A 21,538-nucleotide genomic window follows, 5' to 3' on the forward strand; every position below is an offset into this window, starting at 1 on the left:
TGTTGGGGATGTGCAAAGTTTAAAACCAAGGGCCACGTCCTCTGCTTCCTTGCTTCACCAGATCAAAAAGACTTCAGCTCAGAGGGAATATGACTGTTTGAGGAGAAAAACTCTCTTTCAACAGAAAATGAGCAAATTTTCCCTCCAATTGAGGGCTAGGAAAATTGTCTCCATATCTTTGAGTAGAAAAAATAAGAAGCGAAAATGTGGTGGCTTTTAGGTAGATGCAAGAGTAATGAGTAGAGCCTTCTTCATACTGGGTCCAACTTTCCTCCTTTACATCTCGCATTCCTCCTTAGAGGAATGGCTACCCATAGCCCCTAAGAATAACAAAAGCAACAACAAAAAGGACAAAAAAGGGACAACAGGACAGCAGCTGTGCCATGGGAGAAGTGGGTCTGCAAGGCAGCAGGAGCCTGGAAGAAATGCTGCAACCTCTGGGCCAGATGCGAGCTGTGAAAACAATACTGAGTGCCTGGCATGTCCTAATACCATTTTGGTGGTGTGTATCAAGGGAACTGCTGGTCACGGTCTTAGCAGGCAACTTCAGAGACCCAGATGGCCACACTTTTAATTTAAAGGCCAGCTTATGAGGGTCAACTGACCTCACGTTGACATGTCCCTTTATTTCGTGGAGGGAATTCCCCCTGACCTGTGCACTGGCAACTACACGCCAGTGCTGACAAGCCCCGGTCTCTTCTGGGCTGTGACTGCTTCCACTTTCTGCACGTCCCTCCAGCAGCCCTCCTTGATGCTTAGAGAAAAGGCTTCTGTAACCTTGTTCTCAGCTCACTAAAGCTAGTTCTGATCCTTGTTCAAAACACAGGCTTCATCCTGCTCCTGCTGAGCGACAGCAGACCACCTGCGTGTGCCACTGGCATTGGCATGGCCAGTGTCCCCCTCCTCTCCCCGGGCACATACGTGACAGCTTGAGATGGGAACCCACAACGAGACCCACGTGTGGTTCCTCATGAAGTCTAGCACTTTGTAACTTAGGCTATGAACCTCCCAGTGCAGGCGGTAATGCTTTCCAAACTAACACACGTCTAAACGCAGGAAGCCCAAATTCAGACCTAGTAGGGTCTGTCCCCATCAGACTGATCGTTTATGTAAGCTGAGCCCACGGAGACTGCATCCCCCGTGGGATTAACACGAAGCAGCCTGGCTGTCAGCAAGCATCACCTCCCCGCAGGGCCGGGAAGCTGGAGGAGGGAAGAGCGTGCAGAAGCAAGGGGATGACTCAGAGGGAGCACTGGCTCCCTGTAGAGCTGGCTGCAGGCACAGCAGATCCAGACCCACAGCAGCCCCCCAGCCACCAGCAGCCATACGCAGGTGCTGCCGAGCTCCAGCTGCTTCCCATTAGCAATGGGGCAGGTGTAAGGTGGTTATAAATGCGCAGGAGGAGGGCTCCCTGTAAGGTGTTTGGTAACAGCTTAGGGGTCCCTCTGCTTTTACAGCTGTAGGTGGAGTGGAGTCTCCTTTTTCTACTTGAGGAATTTAAGAGAGAGAAGGGTGGGGGAGGGTTGTCGCGCTTTGCTCTGTAGGGTTTGGTAGCTCAGTCTCTGTGACGACAGTAGTTGATGAAGTGCTGGTGGGTGGAGAACTTCCCTTGGAAGCTCACTGGGAAAGGTAGTGACTTCTGGGTTTTATTTGATTTGCACCAGCAAAGTGGAAGTCAAAGCTGTTGTTGTCCTACGAATGATAGCTGAAAGGATTTGTAGTTGGGAGTTCTGGGACAATCCTTAATCAATGAAATTAAATGTTAGTTATGTGTGCCTTAAGGGAGGGGGCAGTTATTCTGCTTGTGTAAATAATGCTGCCTTCCTCTCCCTCTGCCCTTCTCCCTCTATCTGAACAGGCCAGGATCAGCTCTATCTGTTCCATTTCATATGGTGAAATGGATGACTGGGACAGCAGCGATGATTTCATTCAGAGGCTGGATTTTTCCAGTTGTGGAGAAGAGGGTGAAGAGAGAAGCCTACATGAGGAGGATACCCTGAGTTCAAGCCCTCTCAGGAGCTGCGACTCCCAGAACTGGCAAGGGGACAGCCCTCTCCCTGTGACCCCTCACAGGAAACTCAGTGAGATTTTCCTGAGCAGGACAAAAGCCTGGGTGAGTCCTACCCTGAAGACTTCCCTGGGTGTGACCAGGAGCCGTGGCAATGCTGAGACACCACTGCACATCACCTGGAAGAAGCTGCAGCTCTGTGACACCCCACACACTCCCAAGGTAATGTCACACACCACCTCTGTGTCCTGGTGGGCAGGGTCTGTGGCATCACTGGGGTATTGCTGAGCGTGTGATGTGGGGAGTCTGTTCTAGCTCTGTGGAAAGTATGTTTTTAGTGCTAACCATTGTTAGCCTTCTTCTCTTCTGTTAGAAACCTGGACAGCAGGCTCCTTAGCTATGGAGTGATTATTCTCCAAGTGTGAATAGAAACCTGTGTGTGGGAGCAGGAGTTTTGACTCTTTCCAAGCTGTTGTTGAAACTACTTAACTGGTATTAGTTCAGCCAGACTTTAAAAAAAAAAAAAAGTGGCCATATGCCTTGGCTGTCCATGTGTCCCTCATACTCTGCTTAGGGCACTGGATGTCTGTATCATCTCTGTAGGAAGTGTGCACTGTGCTCCCTGAGGGACAAATGTGCCTCTTCGAGGTGCTCATTGCCCCAGGGGGAGCTTGGAGGCAGGCAGCTGTCCACACTGCATGCTCTGTTCAGCTCATTTTTGGATGAAAGTGGGTTTTCTCTTGAAAGAACATGTTGGGGGTGACGTTGCTGCTGGGCGTTACTTTGTCTAGTGAGGCTGGAAGACTTCCAACCAGCTCGTTGTTCATTGATGTCGCTTCTCTCTTTGCATGTAACTGAGCTGTTCGGTGATCTTGGGGAATGCAGGAGTTCGTTCTCAGGGCAACAAATCAATGTATGCTTGTGGAGGAAAACTAGCCCGTCTTCCTCTGCATTGCTCTTCTAAGATGTCACTTATCTACTTATCTGGCTTGTTAGGAGAATGGTCTTGGCCCCTTACTTTCCATGAAGCTTCTTGTATAGAATATAATACAACTGATCCTGTCTTCTGTGAGCGCAAGTGCGGACTTGGAGGCAGCTTCTCTGCTCCTAAATATCTCTTGTTGTGTGTGCTGGCTTCTACCATTCAAGACTTGTGATGAAATGGAGCTCTTCCAGGCCTCGCAATGTTCCTCCTCTATTGGTAGGCTGGTTGCTTTAATACTTCTGAGTTAGGATTTGACTTCTCACTTCCATCAAAGTGCTTCTGTTTCTGCTCCCCTCTAGAAATGTGGCTTTGTGGAGAGAAGGGTGGCTCTATGGCCACACATGACCAACTACACAGCTGTAGGTACTGAGGAGTGCCCTGCCCCTCTCCGGGGGAAGTGGCTCTAAAGGGCCTCACTCCACTTTGTTTTCTAGTAAGCTGCAGTAGACAGGCTCTAAAGGCCTCAATCTGCCTGTAAGGGTGGCTGGGGGCACTGATCATGGAACATTTGAAGGTGGGAGAAAGGGTATGAGCAGAGCCATGTCTAACTGCATGCAGATAAGCACTGGAGCCCCAGCTAAGACGTGTGGCAGAGCAGGCAGACAACTACATGTTGTGTGCATACCCAATCCTTGAACAAATTGCTAGAGATAGCTACGGTAGCTGCCTTGCTCACCCTGTGTGTTAGCAGCTGCTCTCAGATGTTATAGGAGACAAATCTGGTTATGGAATAGAGCTCTAGTAAGGCAGATGGAAACTGCATGCATGCAACAGCAGGCTGCGATGGTATTTCATATCCTCTTCTTGACTTGTGGCTAGACCAGATCGTAGCCACAAGTCTATAGAGCTTCTTGGCTCCCAGGTAAATTGGACTTAAGCATATACTGCTTTTGATACATCTCTATGCAGAAGCTTTCCAACAACTTTCCAACAAAGAACAAGGGTATACAGACTGGAGCTTGAGAAAGTGATCAAGATGGACTTTAGGGTTATAATAACCCAGTAGCTGAAACTATCAGTATGGTATTGAAATATAGGAATGTCCCAGAAGTAACTATATCCCTCAGTGCAGCATCAGTTTAGCTGATGCACAATACTGAGTGCAACTACCTTTTCTTTAGAAACATCAGGGAGGGGTGGGAGGAGTTCTAGATATCAGTGAAGATGTGGCTCCAGAATCACAAGAGGCAACTCTGTTGGATCAAAAAAACAGGTATCATGATCCTCATGGTAGAGAGTTCTGGATTTAAAGGTCTTTCTAAGGGCTTTCCTCTAGGAGAAAGAGGTATATTAAAAACCCATTTGGACTTCTTACTGCCACCTTGAAACTGAAACAAGTCAGATGCGAACTGAAAAACTAGACTTATTTCAAAAAAGCTGGTAGTTAGTGAAGGGTTCAAATATCACAAAGTTAGTTGATTTTTATATCTTTGGATCAAGATAGGTGTTTTTCTTAAGTTATGGTTTACTTGGGGGCAGGAATTTAGCCTGGTAGGCTGAAAACTAGTGGCCTGTCTTTTGTGGGAAGTGGGACTAGACTATACAGAGGTTCCTTCAGAATTTAATTTCTGAAACTTTAGTTTTGTTGCTCAAGGGGACCTGTTTTCTGGTTATTCTGTCAGTAGCCATATCCAAATATTTCTAACACATTTTCTGTTGTAATGCTGCTTACTGCTGAGGAACCAGAAGGGAACTCAGGTCGTGTCCTACCTTATCTTCCTGGCAAACCCATCCTGGCCAGACTGATGTAACAGTCCAGGTTTGATGAAATTGTGTCTTCTGTGTTAATGCAACCATCGTGCAATTTCTGTGGCTCCGTAGGTGGGAAAGATGAACAGCTGGTTCCTCTTGAGGACTGAGCTTGTAGAAGTGTCTCTGCAGCCTTCACCCAAGACAGCAGAGAACAGTGAAAGGGCTTGGTAATGAACTTAACGTTTTGTGGAAGAAGGAGAAAGCTGTCAGGACTAAACTAAGCATGTAGAGTTTGATTTCCCTTATCCTAAGGAAGGGAGCTGAGTTCTCCTTCATTTGCAGGACAGCAGTGGTTTTATTCTGACATGGCAGCAACAAAACATTTGTTGGCTCATGGCTTTTTTTTTCTCCCCTCAATACAGAGCCTGTTATCCAAGACAGCTTTCCCTTCACCTGGGTCAAAGGTCCCACCCAAAGGCTTCCGACATCTGAGATTTACTCCTGGCGCTGACTCAGATGACTCTATCCAATCTTCTCTTGTCAATATTAATCCCTTTACACCAGAGTCATACCGGCAAATGCTCTTTCTTCCTAATGGCAAGCGGAAAGTCAGAGGAGAGATGTAAGTGAACTGCTCTTAAATAACAGGTGGGAAGGAGTCTGTTTGAATGAGATAAGTAATGAAGGAGACATCTAGTACCCAGACTTATTTGCTAATGATGAATCATCCACTTCAGTCGTATTCACTGATGAAAAACAAACATCAGCAGACATGAGGGTAATAGAACAGAAATAGGAGTAAAACCAATAGTTTCACTTGTTCAGAAATGTAAGTGGGGGCTCAACAGTGAACCCCAGTGTTTTGGCTTTAGAAGAAAACTGCACCTCTCTCCTGACCACAGGTGGGGTGGAGTTAGGTTGGTTTATGCCCACGTCTGGGACTCAGAAGATGTGCATGTTTGCATGTCTTATAGATTGTTAAGGTGGGAACTTGATATCATTGACCTGCAAAAGCTCTGGTCCAAATCTGGTTTGGGTTAGCCAACACAAACTTAGTCAAGTACCTGTGTACTACAATGATGTTTGTCTTTCATAGCCCCAGCTGTAAGAGCACAGAGGCTTCTCCCCACCCCATTGAAAGCACAGCAGGGCAGTTTTCTCCATCACTAGGAGCTTGTTATGCAAGGCCATTTTCCATGTATCTTCACCAGAAATAAGGTAGCCAGCAGGAAGTCGCCCTGAATGATGCTTCTGTGTCCTGTGGGCACTACAAAAATTGATATATGGAAGATTTTTTTTTGACTGAGACTTCCTAGCTTGAGTCTACAGCCTTTCAGGCTTCGCTTAGAACCTCACTGCATACTAATTCTTTACAAAATACATCTGTAGGATGGGATTTGATTGTTTTGTGAGATGTTTTCGTGTCAAATCTTAGTTGGTGGTTGGACTGAAGCGATGCATCTAGACTTTCCTGAACTTCTGTTATAGGAGGAATCCTGACCCAAGAAGCCAATTAAAACAGGATCTACGTACCAAGGTAAGTGCCTCTACATAACCTCCTACAGAGAGCACAAGATGCTAGCAAAGATACAGTGCTTGATGAAACTTAAACTCCAATAGGTGAATAAATCATGGCATTGTGACAGAAGATGGGTACCTCTGACAGAATAATTCCAAGCTGGATGTCTGATGTTAACATTTGAGACGGCAAACTTGGAAATAATTCTGAAAGGAAACTTGTGTTAAAGCAGATCAAACTTTGACAAGTGATCCTAAGACTCATCTATTTTGGTCAGTAGGTCATTCTGGGAACTATAATAATTTCAGCTCCTTGCCTTGAGGGAAAGCAATTACTGTATTGCTATATTACTGTAAATAATGACAGTACCTTTGTGGTTTGAAGAAGCGTGTGCATTACCATAGCTATGAACAAGTGTACTGAGCATCTTTGGATGTAAGGGTAACATGGTTTCTATATTGCAAACAATGTATGTACCTGTACCACAAACACAAAGACTTGATCTGAATGGCTCTGGTGTGGATGAGTATCAAGATCTGAGCTTCAACTGCAGTAGGCACAATGGCAAACTTATGAAATGAGGCAGCAAATTCTTTATTCACCTTCAGAAGGCAAATGTCTTGCTGTAGCTCTCATCAGGTGAGCTAAGACAATACTTCTAATGCTTGAATACCACAAACAGTATATTGTGCTAGTTAGCAACCTTGGCTACTGTGTGCAACCATCGTGTGAGGAAAGCTGAGGTACAGAAAAAAGGGACTCATCTAGAGAAAAGTGATAGTGTCAGTAAATGCAGAGCTACCTACATCTGTGGACCTGTGTACTTTGCTATAGCAAGTATGGAAAACAAGTTTTCACTGGCTGAAAATCCCACTCTGACCAGTGCACAAATGAGGCTCTAATGAGGCCAGCTGTGAATCAGTGTTAATCTGGCTCTACACTGAAGCTTTGCTGGCAGTGCTGGAGAAAGAGCTCAGTGCACCCTTGCTGGGCCTCTCCCTGCTGCTGCCCTTTGCTCTACTCCTGCTGGTCTTTGGTGTGGTGGAAGAGCTGTGCAAAGGGCTCTGGGCTTCCCCTTGCCCCCTGTCCTGGGCTTTCTTGTCCAGCTGGGGAGCCTGTGCTTCTCTGGGTCCATGATAGACCCCGCTATGGTTTGTGTAGTTACAGAACAGCAGACACTGCCTTAAAATGCAGAACCAATCTGTCTTGCTGTTGCTGATGCCTGTGCTTTGCTGACAAACCTCTGTGGCAGGCTGTGTTGGCCTGGCTGCGTGGGGCAGGAGCAAGGTCTTCCGTACCCCCAGCCATGCCGGCAGAGCTGGGTCCAGTTGCCCTTCCTTTTCCATTTTATCTGGAAGAAAACCACTCATCCAGGTGGCTTCTGGATCACATCTGTATTCAGGTGTGGCAAAAAGCTCCATTTTTCCTGAGCAGCACCTCTAAGTAAACATCTCTTGTGCAGGTAGGTGGAACTGTTCGCTGTAACTGTGAGGTACTTAGGCTTACTGGAAGAATAATGTCCAGTGCCCTCTAGCAGAGAAAACTGGTATTGCAGAAAAACAGGTCTGCGGCAGATTTACTACGCAGCTGTAGTTCTACCACGCAACATCCGGGGCTACCACAATTACTGTTTTCTTTAGATGGAAGCCTCAAATTACTTGTGACTTACTGAAATATTATTCTGCTTCAGTGATTAAAATTGAGCATGCTACAGGTATAAAACTACTAGGACTTGTATTTATTTCCTGAGTTAAGATACTGTAATATACAGTTGCCTTATGAAATGCAGCCTGTTGTGAAGAGTTACTGTTTGATATGGACCCATTTTCCTGGCTGTAGGAGCCAACTCTTTACCTCTTTGCTTTAAGGTCATATCAGTCTAGCAGCAATCACAACAGTGGTTTATCTGGAAAGCAGTCCAATGTGAACCCCCATCCCTGTACGGGATGCAGGATGATAAAGAAAAACCACTTAGTCCATTCTCTTGTTCACTTCATGCTCCACTGCTTATCTTTTCTTCTTTGCTTACCTCCCCTGCCAGTAGACATGACTCTACATGCAGTACTAGCATCTTCTATATCCCTGGGGTCTATTACTGTAGCAATAATGTTCCAGCTGATCTGCAGGCTTTTAGCCCTTCGTGGAAAAGTGGCTCCTGGTGAGGAGATAGCTGGAAATACAAATACTGAGACATGATGATGTGCAGTTAGTCACAGCTGGTGCATCAAGCCTGATGAGAGCCTGGACTGATGCAGAATGCCCTTGCTGCAGGCACTCTTGACTAACAGAGTAAAGCAGCTCTTATGTTACTGGGGCTGCATTAAACTAAGGCACCAAGTTTCTCCTGGACCCAGGGTAGTCATACCTCTTATTGAAACCCAAGCTCTGTATGTGAGTCTGGCTAATTCAGCAATACTGGATGTCCACCTATCAAGGCTGGTAACAGGTCTTCAGGTCTGCAGTACGTGGGCTAAAGACAAGTACTCTGTTCCCCACTGTTCTTCCCTGCCTGACTTCATCAGCCATGGATCGAGGAACTGGGCAGGGCTGCCAAGAGAAGAGATGATGGCAATAACCCAAGGGTGTTTAGGCATATACAGCCAACTAGATTGCTTCCCTACTCCTTAGCTGTGATTTCTAACTACGGCTAGCAGGTCATGATTTAAAAATAAAACAAACAAAAAAAAAATCTTGGCCAAGTCAGGTCAAGATGGCCTTTGTTAGGTGGCCAGAAAGAGTGCGACCTCTTTAAGTGGAAGGACTGGAAGCGTATCTGCATGCATACGTAGAATCCAGAATGGGAGAGGGAGCAAAATGGGAGCTCTGTGTAGGTAAATGCTACACATCTCTAAAAACATGGCAAATGTTATCTGACTTTCAACTCATACTGCTGTCTCTGCTGTTTTTATGACCTTCTAGAGATGTCCTCTGAAAGAGAGCAATATGGTTTCCCGCTACAAGAAGGAATTTCTGGAGCTAGAAAGGATTGGTGTGGGAGAATTTGGCTCTGTCTACAAGTGCATCAAGCGCCTTGATGGATGTGTTTATGCCATCAAACGCTCCAAGAGGCCTCTGGCAGGATCCTCGGATGAGTGAGTGTGCTAGCTAGAAACTGTTGGTTGAAATGATGGATGTGTTTTTGGGAGGTGTGATGGGAAAGGAGTGTAGACCTAAAGGTATCTGAGAAGTGTGGTAGGAGCAAAAGCTGGCTGCTGTCACTCTAACAAGTAGGAAGGTGGAGAAAGTTACAGCTTTAGGTCTGCTGAATATGAATGTCAGAGAAGAATCCCCAGGCATTGTAAAGTGACATGGCAACTTACCAAGCTCCTCAAATCCACACAGCCAGTCTGTCTTTAATAACTGTTAAACAGCTCATTTGTGGCATTGCCCTACCCCACTGTGCAGCCTTTCTGCATCTGTATTGACCGTGCAGTTGTTCTGCGTGCTGACATACTGAAGCAATTGCTTCAAATCTGCCTCTTCCTCTTTAAAAAAAAGACTTGTTCAGTATTTTTGACAGCTACTCAACTAATTTGATGTGGTGTTTCTGAACATCCTTTTTAAGGGTTGGGCTTTGCTTCAGTAGTTGAGAGCTAGTCAGTCTGCCAAAACCGAAGTAGTAGTCCAAAATACCTCTGCTTTCCCTCTCCCAGGACAGGCTACAACATATGGCTCTTTTCATGGTCCCGAGCAGCCCCTGATGCCCTGTCCCCAATACTTTTTCTGTGCATGCTTCTCTAGGCAGCTGGCATTGCGTGAGGTTTATGCTCACGCTGTCCTTGGACACCACCCCCATGTTGTGCGCTACTACTCAGCGTGGGCAGAAGATGATCACATGATTATCCAAAATGAGCATTGTAATGGTAAGAACGGTGCTATTAAAGGCTGAGGTGTTGGGATGGGTGCACTTAAGATGAGTATCTTACAGTCCTCTTGGCTAGGAGAAAGGTCTCATCAGCTGCCTGCTCAGGACTGGAGTTAAATAATGGGGTGAACTGTTCACTGGTGCTGCAAGCAGGGTGGTACACTCACCCAAGTTTGCTCTGGCCATGTGGCTTGTTGGGAGATGCTGGAAAAGACACCTCTGACTACCAGAGGAGCTGTGAAAGGTGGTGTTGGTGTGTAGCTCTCCTTGCTCGTCTGGTGTTGCAGCCTGGCAGCTGTGATCACTGGTGATAGCAGTTCAGAGTAACTCTAAATCTGGTGGAGGTAACTGTGAAACACAGGAATGTATTTTTGTTCCAGTGAATGAACTTTTGAGACTAAAGGAGAAGCGGTGAAAAGAAAACTGATGGAGAGTGAGGCAATGGTATTTGCTAGTCCTGTGAAATAGCCAAGCTGCCTTAATGGAGATGCACAGAATTTCCCTGCTTTGTCAGATGTTGCATTCTTTACCACCAGTGGATGTGGGATTAATTTCATTGCTCCACTGTTCGCATACCTGCTTTATGCCTATAAAGATAAAAGTAATAAACCTCTCCTCTGTAGACTTGCAGCAGCATCACTACTAGGTCAGCCTGTTTGGTGCTGTAGGTAGAACTGCAGTTGCTTAGTGCCCGGCAGGCAGCAGGGTGCTCCAAGGCAATGGGAAGGCTGGTGTCAAGTGGTGATATCCAGGTCTGGTCAGGGATGTCACTAGTAAGCCTGCAAGTGCTCTGGTCAATAATTTATATTCTAAAAACGCTGCTCCATAAAGTCTTTGACTATTTTCTCTTAGGTGGAAGTCTCCAAGATGCACTGCTGGAAAATGAAAAACGTGGACAGTATTTCTCTGAAGCAGAGCTGAAGGAGATCTTGTTACAAGTCTCTATGGGGCTAAAATACATCCACAACTCTGGCCTTGTACACCTGGATATCAAACCTAGTAAGTGTAGCACTCTTCCTTTGCCCTGTGAGCACTGCTGGCTGGATATATTACAGTGCTTTAAACGAAAGAGTATCTTGCCCTAGAAAGTGAATGTCTTGTGGATTTCTAAGCTTTCCACTGCTGTGGCTGTAAAACAGAACCTTCTCTGATAGTTGGCAGACTTTAATTCTTATGATCCTCATAATTCTCGTTCATGGGAATCACTTTCCTACTAGTAGAGCAAGTAGGATTGCAGAAGACACTTTATTTGCTGCAGTTCTGCTGCAGGGTGCTCAACCTTTGTGAGAGCTGCAGTGAGAAGTGAATGTTTATTTCTTCTGTGCTTACACTGAGGGATGAAGTTTCTGCAAAATATAGTTACAAGCTTTCTTTTCTGTGCAGCTGAGGATGGGCATATCCACAGCAATGTTTCCTTCAGTCATGTAGTTACATCCTTATAAGAGGATCTCCTTTTTTTTTTTGTGCTGAAATCATGCTCCCATGCTCTGCTTGTGGAGCAGAGGGAGGGGCAGAAAAGTTGATTACCCTGGGATATTTTATGCATAAGATACAACTGTCTTGTCAGTTGTATTGCTGGATATGTAAGCTGGGCAGAAAGCTCATGCATAACTTCCCTGGCTGCAAAGCTAGCTAGCTTGACAGGTGGTATTTCTACAGAGTTGTCAGACTGCTGACTGCTGCAGTCAGGTTGCTCAAATAATAGTTGCTAAACCTCACTGTCTTGCAGGTAATATCTTCATCTGTCACAAGCTGGCAGTTGAGGGCCATGCTGGGCAGGAGGAGAGTGACAGTGAAGATGAATTCTCTTCCGGTGTGATGTATAAGATCGGTAGGCTTTTTGCTTACTTTACAACTGACTTAAATTTAGGGCTGCCCATTACTGCTCGATATTGCTATGTCCTAGTTGCTGAAGAGATTTGCATAACAGAACTGATAGCATCATCCTAAATACCTCTTGTACTTACCAGAATTAATTCCTCTGAAGTGACAGTCTTGGAAAACTTGTTGGCTTGTTTCCAAACCCAGATTCCTGTGTAGAAGCAGGCTTGTTCTCTTACTCTGTTTCTGATTATTCTGTTGGTGCTCTTAAAAGGTGCTCTTAAAAAGCTGGTTTTTACTGGAGATCTACTTCTGTCTGCTCTGTTGGACACTTTTGTTTTAGGTGATCTTGGCCACGTGACATCAGTAACAAACCCCCAAGTGGAGGAAGGAGACAGACGGTTTTTGGCCAATGAGATATTGCAAGAGGTAAAGCTGCTGGTGGGAGAACGGGGTGGTGAGCATGTAGAGAGATCAACCATAGTAAAATAATTATTCTGATGTATTCCTTGTCTTCTCTTCCCTGTGCCAGGTCTGGCTGTGAAATCAGTGAAGTTAACTTTATTGAAATAGTATAGGCTTGGGTATTATCCTAATGTACTTCATGCTGTTCTAACATGCTTCAGAAGCAACTTTAGATTATTGCAACTATTTTACCTGCAGTGGGAGAATGGGACAAAAACTTTGAGTCCATTTCATGTTACATATCCAGTGGACATAAAACTGTTGGATGTGACTACTGAGACTGAGTGGTGTATGCATCCAGGCAAATGCTTTGTACAACAAACCACAATTAGGTAGTGTGGAGAGGTAGGAGGCACAGCTGAGGAACTATGCAAGTCCTCTTCTTAAACCTGCAGTAGTTTTGTCACTCTGGCCAGTGAGCAAAAAGGCAATCAGTATGTAACAACCAGCCTGGATGTGTTCATCAGCTCAGATATTTAAGTGACGTTATCTTCCTGTGCTGCAAGTGGATTTAGGAACTGTTTGGTCAATATATCACATGCAGTCAGTCCTTGGTTTGAGTTGGGTATGCCTGGCTTACTGCCTTGTGGTACGGGCAAGAGGCACATTTGTTAGGTGTTTGTCCCCTAGATTTGCTCTGGTGATTCTAGTGTCGGCTGCAAGCTCCTCATGAGTGGGTGAAAGCTAATGTGCTATTAACAATTAGCCAACAATACTACAAAATTCAATATTACTGGCCAAAGTTTTTATTCTAAAGAGGAGAAAACTAACTGGGACAGTGAAGGCAGTATCATATACTTGTTTAGCTGCTGCTTTTTGAGCTGATATCCCAACATCTCTGAGTATAACAAGATATTTTCTTCGTATAACAGTTCATCTTCTCTCTACAGCAATACTGCCATTTGCCAAAGGCGGACATCTTTGCTCTGTCACTCACAATAGCTCTAGCAGCAGGTGCAGGACCACTGCCTCACAATGGGGCCATGTGGCACCACATCCGCAAAGGCAATATCCCATCGATCCCTCAGAAGCTTCCCAATGGCTTTCTTGAACTCCTCAAGGTGAGTAAGTAGTCTTAACAGGATGGGGATTTTTCCAGTTCGCATGTGATGGAGTTTTAAACCCTGAACTCCTTTGCCCTCTAGCTCATGATCCATCCTGACCCAGCGGAAAGACCTTCTGCCACAGCTCTTACTAAGCACCCAGTTCTCCGTCCTTCACTTGAAAAAGCTGTCCAGCTTCAGAAGCAGCTAAATGTGGAGAAGTGTAAGACTGCCATGCTGGAAAGGTAGGGCTTGTGTGGGCATGAGGGAGAGAAGACAGGTCTGATCACCAGGCTTAAATGTAGGGAGGCAGTGCTGAGAGACCTAGCATGCAGGAACACTTGGTCAGTTACAGTGCCTGGGGCTGGAAGGGCTGTGGGGCTGTAGCTAGGGACTTGCAGCGCCAAGGCAGCTGTGGTTCACTTCTGGCTTTGAGACACTGGCTGAACTAGAGCAGTGAACTTGTGCGTTTACTGCAACCATGGGTGATGGGAAAATACTGATACAATGCGCGGCCAGATAAGAAAATACTACTGAACAGATAGGAGTCTTGCACAGCAAGATAAGAAAAATACAAGGGGGTGGCAGACATCCTCCTTCCCCATGCTCCCTCACTGCTGTTCTTCGCAGTAGTGTTTCCAGGTGCTCAGATGGTCGTACCACCCCTATCATTGTAATAATCAGCTGTGGAAGAGGTTTTCAGTGTAGACAAAAGACAGTGCTCTGGGAGAGCAGCAAGCATCAGGGAAGAAAAACAGTGGAGAAGTATATGCCTTTATTAGATATCTGCTGCTTGGAATGACACTAAGTTCCACCAATACAAATAGTGAAACAATGTGGAAGGGGAAGACTGAGGTAGGGATTCTTCATAGTGGTGCTGGTCTGAGTGTTTCATGACCTGAGGCATGGGCTACCTAAACCTTTAAAGTTGATCCAGTCAGGAGTAGAAACTGTGGAGAAACCTATAGTAATTTTCATGTCAAACCTGGGGTCAAAAGTCATCATTCAGCAGTACTGCAGTAACCTTCCTGTGCAAGATTGTTCACAGCCTTCTTCCCCAGATGATGGGGATTCACACACAATGTAGTTTTCTTACTTTCCTTTTTTTCTCTTCCCTGCAGGGAATTAAAAGCAGCCCGCCTTGCCCAGACCCTCATGAAGGACCAACCATTAGGAAGTGCCAAGCTACCAGAGTCTGAAACCTCTAAGCAGAACAGCAAGCGCCTGGTGGGAGGGAAGAACTGTCGCTCATTTAGCTTTACTTTGGGTTACTGAATTTGTGTTGTCCAAGAAAATTCTGGCTGCTGAATGGCCCTGTGAAAGCAGAGGGCCTGCCCAGACCAACACCCCATATTAGCTCTCCCTGTTGTGTTTTGTTTCCCTCATTCTCTATGATGAGATCCTGGCTGAGGAAAGGGAAGAATGACTAGCTCACAAGTACAAGATGTGATTTAAGAGTATTGTCCTCAGTCTTATCTGTTTAATTTCTTGTGTAACTGTTCTTGTTCTAGACTAAGAATATTTTCTCATACAGGGGAAGGATGGCATTTATTTCTGCTTCTTTGTTTAGATGGACCCTATTATTGATGATGTTTCTGTGGTCTTAACACTCTGGCCACCTACGTATCTTTCAAAGGAAATCTGGTTGTACAAGGAGTACAGCATCATTGAGGGTGGTGAGAATAATAGTTTTAACTACATGTCAGGAGGTAGACCTGTTACACAGCAGTCCTGGTGGACTTAGGATGACTTTGGAGCAGCATTTCACTGAGGGAGATAAAGAGTGAAGGAAGTGCTTTTAGTTAAGGGGGCCTTGCTTGAGGAAGCTGAAGGAAACTTTCCCTCCCTTAACTTTCAGCAACATGCATGAAATTGTGGAACTGAAGTCGATAAGCTTTAGCAGAAGGCTTCCTGAAGCCTGATGTGGATTATGCTGATTGGAAAGGACTTTTTGCTTAAAGTGGGGAGGGGATGACTTCAGTGTGTCCTGGCAGGTGGATCTGTATAACTATTTCCATTCTGGTATCTCACACATGGAGCCACAACCTGCCTGGACTATCCAGCTTGCTACCTAGATGGGCGAAGTTAGAAAGCATTTAGGTGTTGTCAGGCTTTTCTTTGTTTTGGAGTCGCCTATGTGAAGCGTTATGTTAATGTTTAATAAATCCCATCCCCCTGCTAAATGTAACTTCCCGAGTTCTTGTCGGTCGCGCGTCTAGCTGAAACAGCTTGATGTACGTGGTGTCCTGCCATGAGGGAGAGCGTGCAGCGATAGCTCTGTCACTATCCGGCTTCGCTGAAGCCGAGTTTGTGCTCAAGTGCTGGTACAGCCGTGCCTTTTAACCTCCTATCCCCCTTTAAAACCCGAAACGTGCAAATAAAGATTTTAACGCTTCCTTTTACTTAAAGACCGAGTGACTATTTTTATTTATTTCTTTGTTATTTTCACTCCTCGGAGGGCAGGGGGTGGTGCCGGGGGCCGGGTTTCCCCCGGACGGCGCAGCGCGGCCGCCCCGGCTCCTTTCCGCTTCCGGGCGGGGCCGTGCTCGCTGCTCCCCGGCCCCATCCCGCTGGCGGCGGCAGGCGGGCGGCATGCTGCGACCGGCCGCGTGGCAGGTACGGGGCTGGGGGGGAAGAGGGGCCGTGCTCCGGGGGTGCGGGCCCTGGCCCTTGTTACTCTGCAGTTTGCGGCCGCGGGGTTTAAGGGAAGGCCCGCGTTAGGCGTGGGACCGCCTCGGGTTGTCTGCGTGCGAGTCAAGGGGGCGTGCAACACCCCGGCAGACTTGTGCTCTGCAAATTCTTCCTAGGCGGCCGTCAGACCCCAGCTTAACAGAACAGTCTTTGAATTAACAAAATAGTCTTTGAATAATCCCAGTGGCTTCACTTAGTGGAGCTGAGCTCTTCCCCTAGCCCCCACGAGTCGCTGGAAAAGAATGTGATTGCAAGGTCTCTGCAAGGGCTCAGAAAATGTGGTGTGGTGTTCGCACTTTGTCTTGGAGGCTAATATCTGTCTGTTCCTCCAGGTGTTTCGCCAGTTCGTAAGGCGTGAGTCTGATATGGTTGGCTCCTTGGTACTCGAAAGATGTAAGTAGCTCCTGTGTGTTGAGATAATGCTTAGCTGTTACTCTCTGTGATTTTATCTCAGGTTTAGAATGGCTGAAATATGCCAGGAGAGGAATGGATATGAATGATAGCTCCAGACTGTGGAAATTAAGAATTTGTTGTTTCAAACAAACTCTTAAGTAGCTTTCTGGTCTGGTCTGTGTCAGGTCAAGCAGCACTTAAGGGGGAAAACCAAAAAGCCCTGACAAAGTGCAGCCTGAAACAGGAAGGTGGCCTTGTCTTATTAGTGGCAGTGAACTGGGTATGCTGTTGTGCTTTCCAGCACCTGCCTCTACGTGCATCGTGTGCTCGTTGCATGGACTTCCATGCACCTGGGATGCTTGTCTGGGTGCTGCTGCGGCCACACCAGGTGTAGTTTCAGAGTTTACCATTCGGGTCACGCGCTCATTGTATAGAGTGGTGCTCTAGCATCTCCAGCTCTTTGTCCTCAACAAGGAGGAATATGTTGTGTCCATCCACCATCTTTTTGTCTTTGAGAAGGAGTAACCTGTGTCCATCCAGACCTGTGTTAAAGTTGTTGACCCTGTAATTTAGAGGATGTGGTGTAATAATGTGATGTTGTTTAAAATGCATTGTTTTCATTATGAAAAGGACAATGAAATACTATGGACTTATTACAGTTAAATAAAAATCAAGATACTCTTAAATTAATGCAGTATAGTCTCAAGTCATGTATGGATGTGTCTGAAAAAGATAACCAGAAATAAATACATAAAAAAAAAAAAACAAAAACCCTTCATCTTTCTAAATGAGGTTATTATGAGGTGATAACAATAATGAAATAGTAACCACTGCAGGGCCTGATTAGCCAAAGTGACAAAAGCTGGAAAAATGGTCAGAAATTGTAGAAAGTGATTGTTTTGGTCCTTGATGAGAGCTCATGATTTATGACTTGTCAAGATTAGAGGGATCATAATTCACACGTGTAAACCTCTTTGAAATCTTTAATCTCTTCCTAGTACTGAAAATGATTATTGAGTCTTTAGGGGTTTGTCCCATACTCAGTAGTGCATCTCCTCTTGCATTTACTCTTGTGTTTCAGCCATGAATCGTGTTCAGTTACTTGGTCGGGTTGGACAGGACCCGATCATGAGGCAAGTGGACGGCAAAATCTGTTACCATATTTTCTCTTGCAACCAATGAGATGTGGCGAACAGGAGAAAACGAGGAAGCCCAGGGAGGGTGAGTCTGCACTGAGCAACCTGCTTCTGCCCTGTTCTGTGGTCATATTTTACATATTCAGTAGCACCGTGCTTTGTCTTCAGGCTGCTCTGTAAATCTCTCGGGTGCAGAAAAGTTCCTCTGAGGTCAGTGAGGATGCTTGTATGTTTGTATGTCACAGACTTATCCTCAGCAGCATGTACTGAATAGGGGTTTGCTTGTTGACCCTCCCCTGAAGGAGAGGAAAGAGCACTGACTTGGCAGTTCTTCCTTGTTGGAGTTGCCAGAGGTGCAGCAGCTTCCATACTCTGTATTCCAAGAGGGGGAAAAAAAAAAAAAGAGTAATGCATTTTCTCTACGATTCTTCCATCAGTCTGTAGCTACAGTTGTCTTTTTTTTCCTCTAACTTTTGTCCAATGTGGAGTCTGTAACGGGGGGAAATGTCTTGTAGTATGAGCGTAGGCTTCCAGGAAAACTGATCTCTTGGTTTGAACTGTGCTCCTGCACTTTTATTTGGACACAGATGAGTGGAACATTGAGTACTAGTGTAGTTCTGTTTCTTAAATCAGTTTTCATAATTTGAGAACACCCAACATGTTAAAATTAATTTCTGAGGCTCGCCTGAAAAAGAGGATGTGGCATCTGATTTATTTTTATGTACCTTAGGTGATATCAGTCAGAAGACAACATGGCACAGGATCTCTGTCTTCAGACCAGGCCTCAGGGATGTTACGTATCAGTACGTGAAGAAAGGGTAAGTGAACCGTGCTTGATGATATAATGCCTTCATAATCAGTCTGTAAGAATTCATAGAATCACCGGATCATTTAGGTTGGAAAGGACCCTTAAGATCATCAAGTCCAGCTGTCATGTAAGACTACCAATACCACCGCTAAAACCATGTCCCTAAGCGCCACATCCACATGTCTCTTAAATACCTCTGGGGGGTGGCAGCTTCACCGCTTCCCTAGGCAGCCTGCTCCAATGTCTAAACACCACTTTCTGTGAAGAAATTCTTCCTGATACCTAATCTAAAACCTCCCCTGGTGCACCTTGAGACTGTTTCCTCACATCTTTCACTTTTCACCTGAGAAAAGAGACTGTCACTCACCTCACTGCAGCTCCTTTCAGGTAGTTGTAGAGAGCGATGAGATCTCCCCTCAGGCTTCTCTTCTCCGAACTAAACAGTCCCAGCTCCCTCAGCCACTTCTCATAACTCTTGTTTCCTAGTCCCTCCACCAGCTTTGTTGCTCTTCTCTGAACATGTTCCAGCACCTGATGTCTTGTAGTGAGGGGCTCACAACTGAGCACAGTACTCAAGGTGCAGTCTCACCAGTGCCACAAACAAGGGGGACAATCACTTCCCTAGTCCTGCTGGCCACGCTATTTCTGATACAAGCCAGGATGCTTTAGGGCTTCTTGGCAAGTTATGGTGACCAGGAGCTGTACTAAGATAGGAGTGTCTGCAGTAAGCTAGCAAACACACATGCTACACACAAGTGAGGCAAAAGCCTGATGGATTCAGAATCAAATATAAAGGAGAAAAGAGGTGGTACATTTTTATGACCAGAACCAAATTCTTGACTTTTCAGTTCTCGACTCTACGTTGAAGGGAAATTAGACTATGGTGAATATACAGACAAAAACAATGTGAGGCGGCAGGCAACAACAATTGTTGCAGGTAAGGAAACAACGCACCAAAGTCCACTTTGCATCTTTAAAATGGAGACAAAGGGGGTGGAGGACCTTTGAAATAGAACTTGGTTTGTCTTGATCTTCAGAGTTCATAGTTGGGGAGTCTGAGAGAGTGAAGAGGCTCTCTTCGGTTTCCAGCCTGGTGCCACTAGATGTCCTCTGGCACTGTGTATGAAGAGACAAAGTGAGAGCATCTAGTTGCAGAACTATTGCGTAGTCGCTCACACAAACCAGTTGGTGCAGCAGGCTGATACTGCATGTTTTAAGAATGTTGGCAAGTAGTGCTGCAGGTCAGGCAGATTCTTTCTCTAGCCAAAGCAGAGTCCATTTAGTACTTTTCTCTTAGGTTTGGCAGGGAATTTTTTCTTCCTCTAAGATAGGAGGCGTCACTGACTTGAAGGGCCTCTGTTTGTGAAAGATTTTCTATGGAGAGATAACTTGAATGGAGAATTTAAAAAGACCTCAGTCTCGCAGCCAGTAGTGGTAAGAAAGAGCACAGACTGGACAGAGTAGTTTTGTGCCTTGGGTAAACACAATGAAGAATAGAACTGGAAACTGAACTTTTCCTTGAATCTTTAAATAGCATGAGGATAGCCTAAGGACAGTTTGGTTCCTATGCTTTACTGTGGGTAGAGCAACTGTCTCATGGGCTTTTGAAGAAGGCTGAAATAACTGGGTAGTAAAGCAAACGCTTCTTTTATACAGCTGTATCTAAAAAAAATAGAGGAGAAAAGAAAAAATATTCTGGATGTTTATACAGTTCAACCTCTTTAAAACAATAGCAATCAAAGTTTCACATGAGCAGTTCCAGCTAGCAGTGCTATAGGTTGCTGTTTATAAGTAGTTGGAGGAGAGAAGCAAATCCTCTTTTTTTATTGTTGTTTTTAAATTACTGTTTACCCTAATGATTTCTTGTTAGTGTTCAAAATCCCCTAGTCTCAAGATGCTTCAGAACTGAGGCTTGATGAAATACTAATACTAAAAATAATGATGAAATAATAATACTATAGTCCCATGGGCTGATGACATGATAGTGCATAATGAAAATGAGAAAATAACAAAATAAGCTGTAACCGATAGAGATCGTAGATAAAGAATGAAAATGTTATTTTGAAATGCTTTTGATATCTTTGTTCAGCAACTTTCATCACGTTAGCACAGTTGTTTCATAGTGTGTGTGGTCATCTTGGATTTTCAGCCTTCTGGGGAGATAAACAGGAAACCTTGTATTAGACAGTGTTTTATTTTTGTGGACGTGTTTATTTTTGTGAAATGTTCTGTTCTGAAATACATGTCTTTGCAGCTTATTTTACAGAAATAGGTTGTCTTCGTGAATATGCAGGCGTGCAACAGGGCCAAAACAATCCTGAAGTATAAATTCTCTATTTCTTTTTCAGATACGTAATTTTTCTGAGTGCTAATGTGAAGAAAGGCATGAGGTTATTAGTGCTTGGACTGAGGCCATTCATTCCTTGTGCATCATAGTGCTTCATAATTCTGTAATCGGTGTATATTGCTGTAGTTTCTTTAAAAAATAAATAACATGTTTGATACCCATTATGTGTGTGCGCTTTTTGTTTTCCTGTGTGCTTTCTCTCTTCATCGTCCTCTACTTTAGACCTTTTTTTTTCCTTAAAGGAAAGGATAACCTAGGAAGCTATATTAATTCTTGAGCTGATGAATACGTAAGTTGAAATCACCTCTCTGATCTCCACTTTCAAACCTTATATCCTCATCTGCCTTAATGTTCTTCTGTCCTGTAGAAGAAACACCTTCTGGTGCATTTGATTCTGACCCTGTGTCAATTCTAGCATCTGATCAAATCAGATGTTGTTTCTTCATCAAGCCTGCTTTGGTACGGGCTTGGGTCTTCATTATTACGGGCTTTGACATATTGTGACTCTGAAAATCCGCATTCCCAACCCAGTACTGTGTTACGGTGCTATTCCTGCCATTTACCCTCAGGCGGAGATGGCAGAGCGACTGCCTTGTCTGTCCCTTAAGGGAGGCCAATGGTACTGGAAAATCATTCCTGCATCCAGGGGTCTCTTACTGGGGGAGTGGTGGTTATGTGCTTTGACTTTGTTTTAAGTATCAGACTGAAAATTAGTAGTGTTTTTAGTAAAAAAAAAAAAAAAAACAAGGCAAGCTAAAAAGTGCT

General features: G+C 45.0%; 2 protein-coding genes across 3 annotated transcripts; both read left to right on the top strand.

Moving 5' to 3' along the window:
• Positions 1 to 1,417: 1,417 nt before the first annotated feature.
• Positions 1,418 to 15,704, top strand: WEE2 (WEE2 oocyte meiosis inhibiting kinase). 2 transcript variants are annotated; one of them, XM_040561233.1, is made up of 12 exons: positions 1,418 to 1,459; positions 1,859 to 2,230; positions 5,108 to 5,307; positions 6,174 to 6,222; positions 9,124 to 9,296; positions 9,946 to 10,067; positions 10,922 to 11,068; positions 11,799 to 11,900; positions 12,234 to 12,319; positions 13,246 to 13,416; positions 13,501 to 13,643; positions 14,520 to 15,704. In XM_040561233.1, exons 2-12 carry the CDS (start codon positions 1,898 to 1,900, stop codon positions 14,671 to 14,673), a joined length of 1,680 nt encoding a protein of 559 aa, XP_040417167.1. In that variant the 5' UTR covers positions 1,418 to 1,459; positions 1,859 to 1,897; the 3' UTR covers positions 14,674 to 15,704. The 2 variants fall into 2 exon arrangements, with proteins under 2 accessions (XP_040417167.1, XP_040417157.1); XM_040561223.1 differs by lacking the exon at positions 1,418 to 1,459 and adding an exon at positions 1,499 to 1,629.
• Positions 15,705 to 15,863: 159 nt separating this feature from the next.
• SSBP1 (single stranded DNA binding protein 1) lies at positions 15,864 to 20,934 on the top strand. The gene is given in 7 exon segments (XM_040561249.1): positions 15,864 to 16,014; positions 16,422 to 16,482; positions 17,564 to 17,630; positions 17,632 to 17,703; positions 18,350 to 18,436; positions 19,275 to 19,363; positions 20,775 to 20,934. Coding segments are annotated over 7 exon segments (408 nt in total). The 5' UTR covers positions 15,864 to 15,990; the 3' UTR covers positions 20,783 to 20,934.
• Positions 20,935 to 21,538: the final 604 nt, after the last annotated feature.

This window comes from Cygnus olor, chromosome 1 (assembly GCF_009769625.2).
Source record: "Cygnus olor isolate bCygOlo1 chromosome 1, bCygOlo1.pri.v2, whole genome shotgun sequence".
In the NCBI taxonomy this organism is placed as follows: domain Eukaryota; kingdom Metazoa; phylum Chordata; class Aves; order Anseriformes; family Anatidae; genus Cygnus; species Cygnus olor.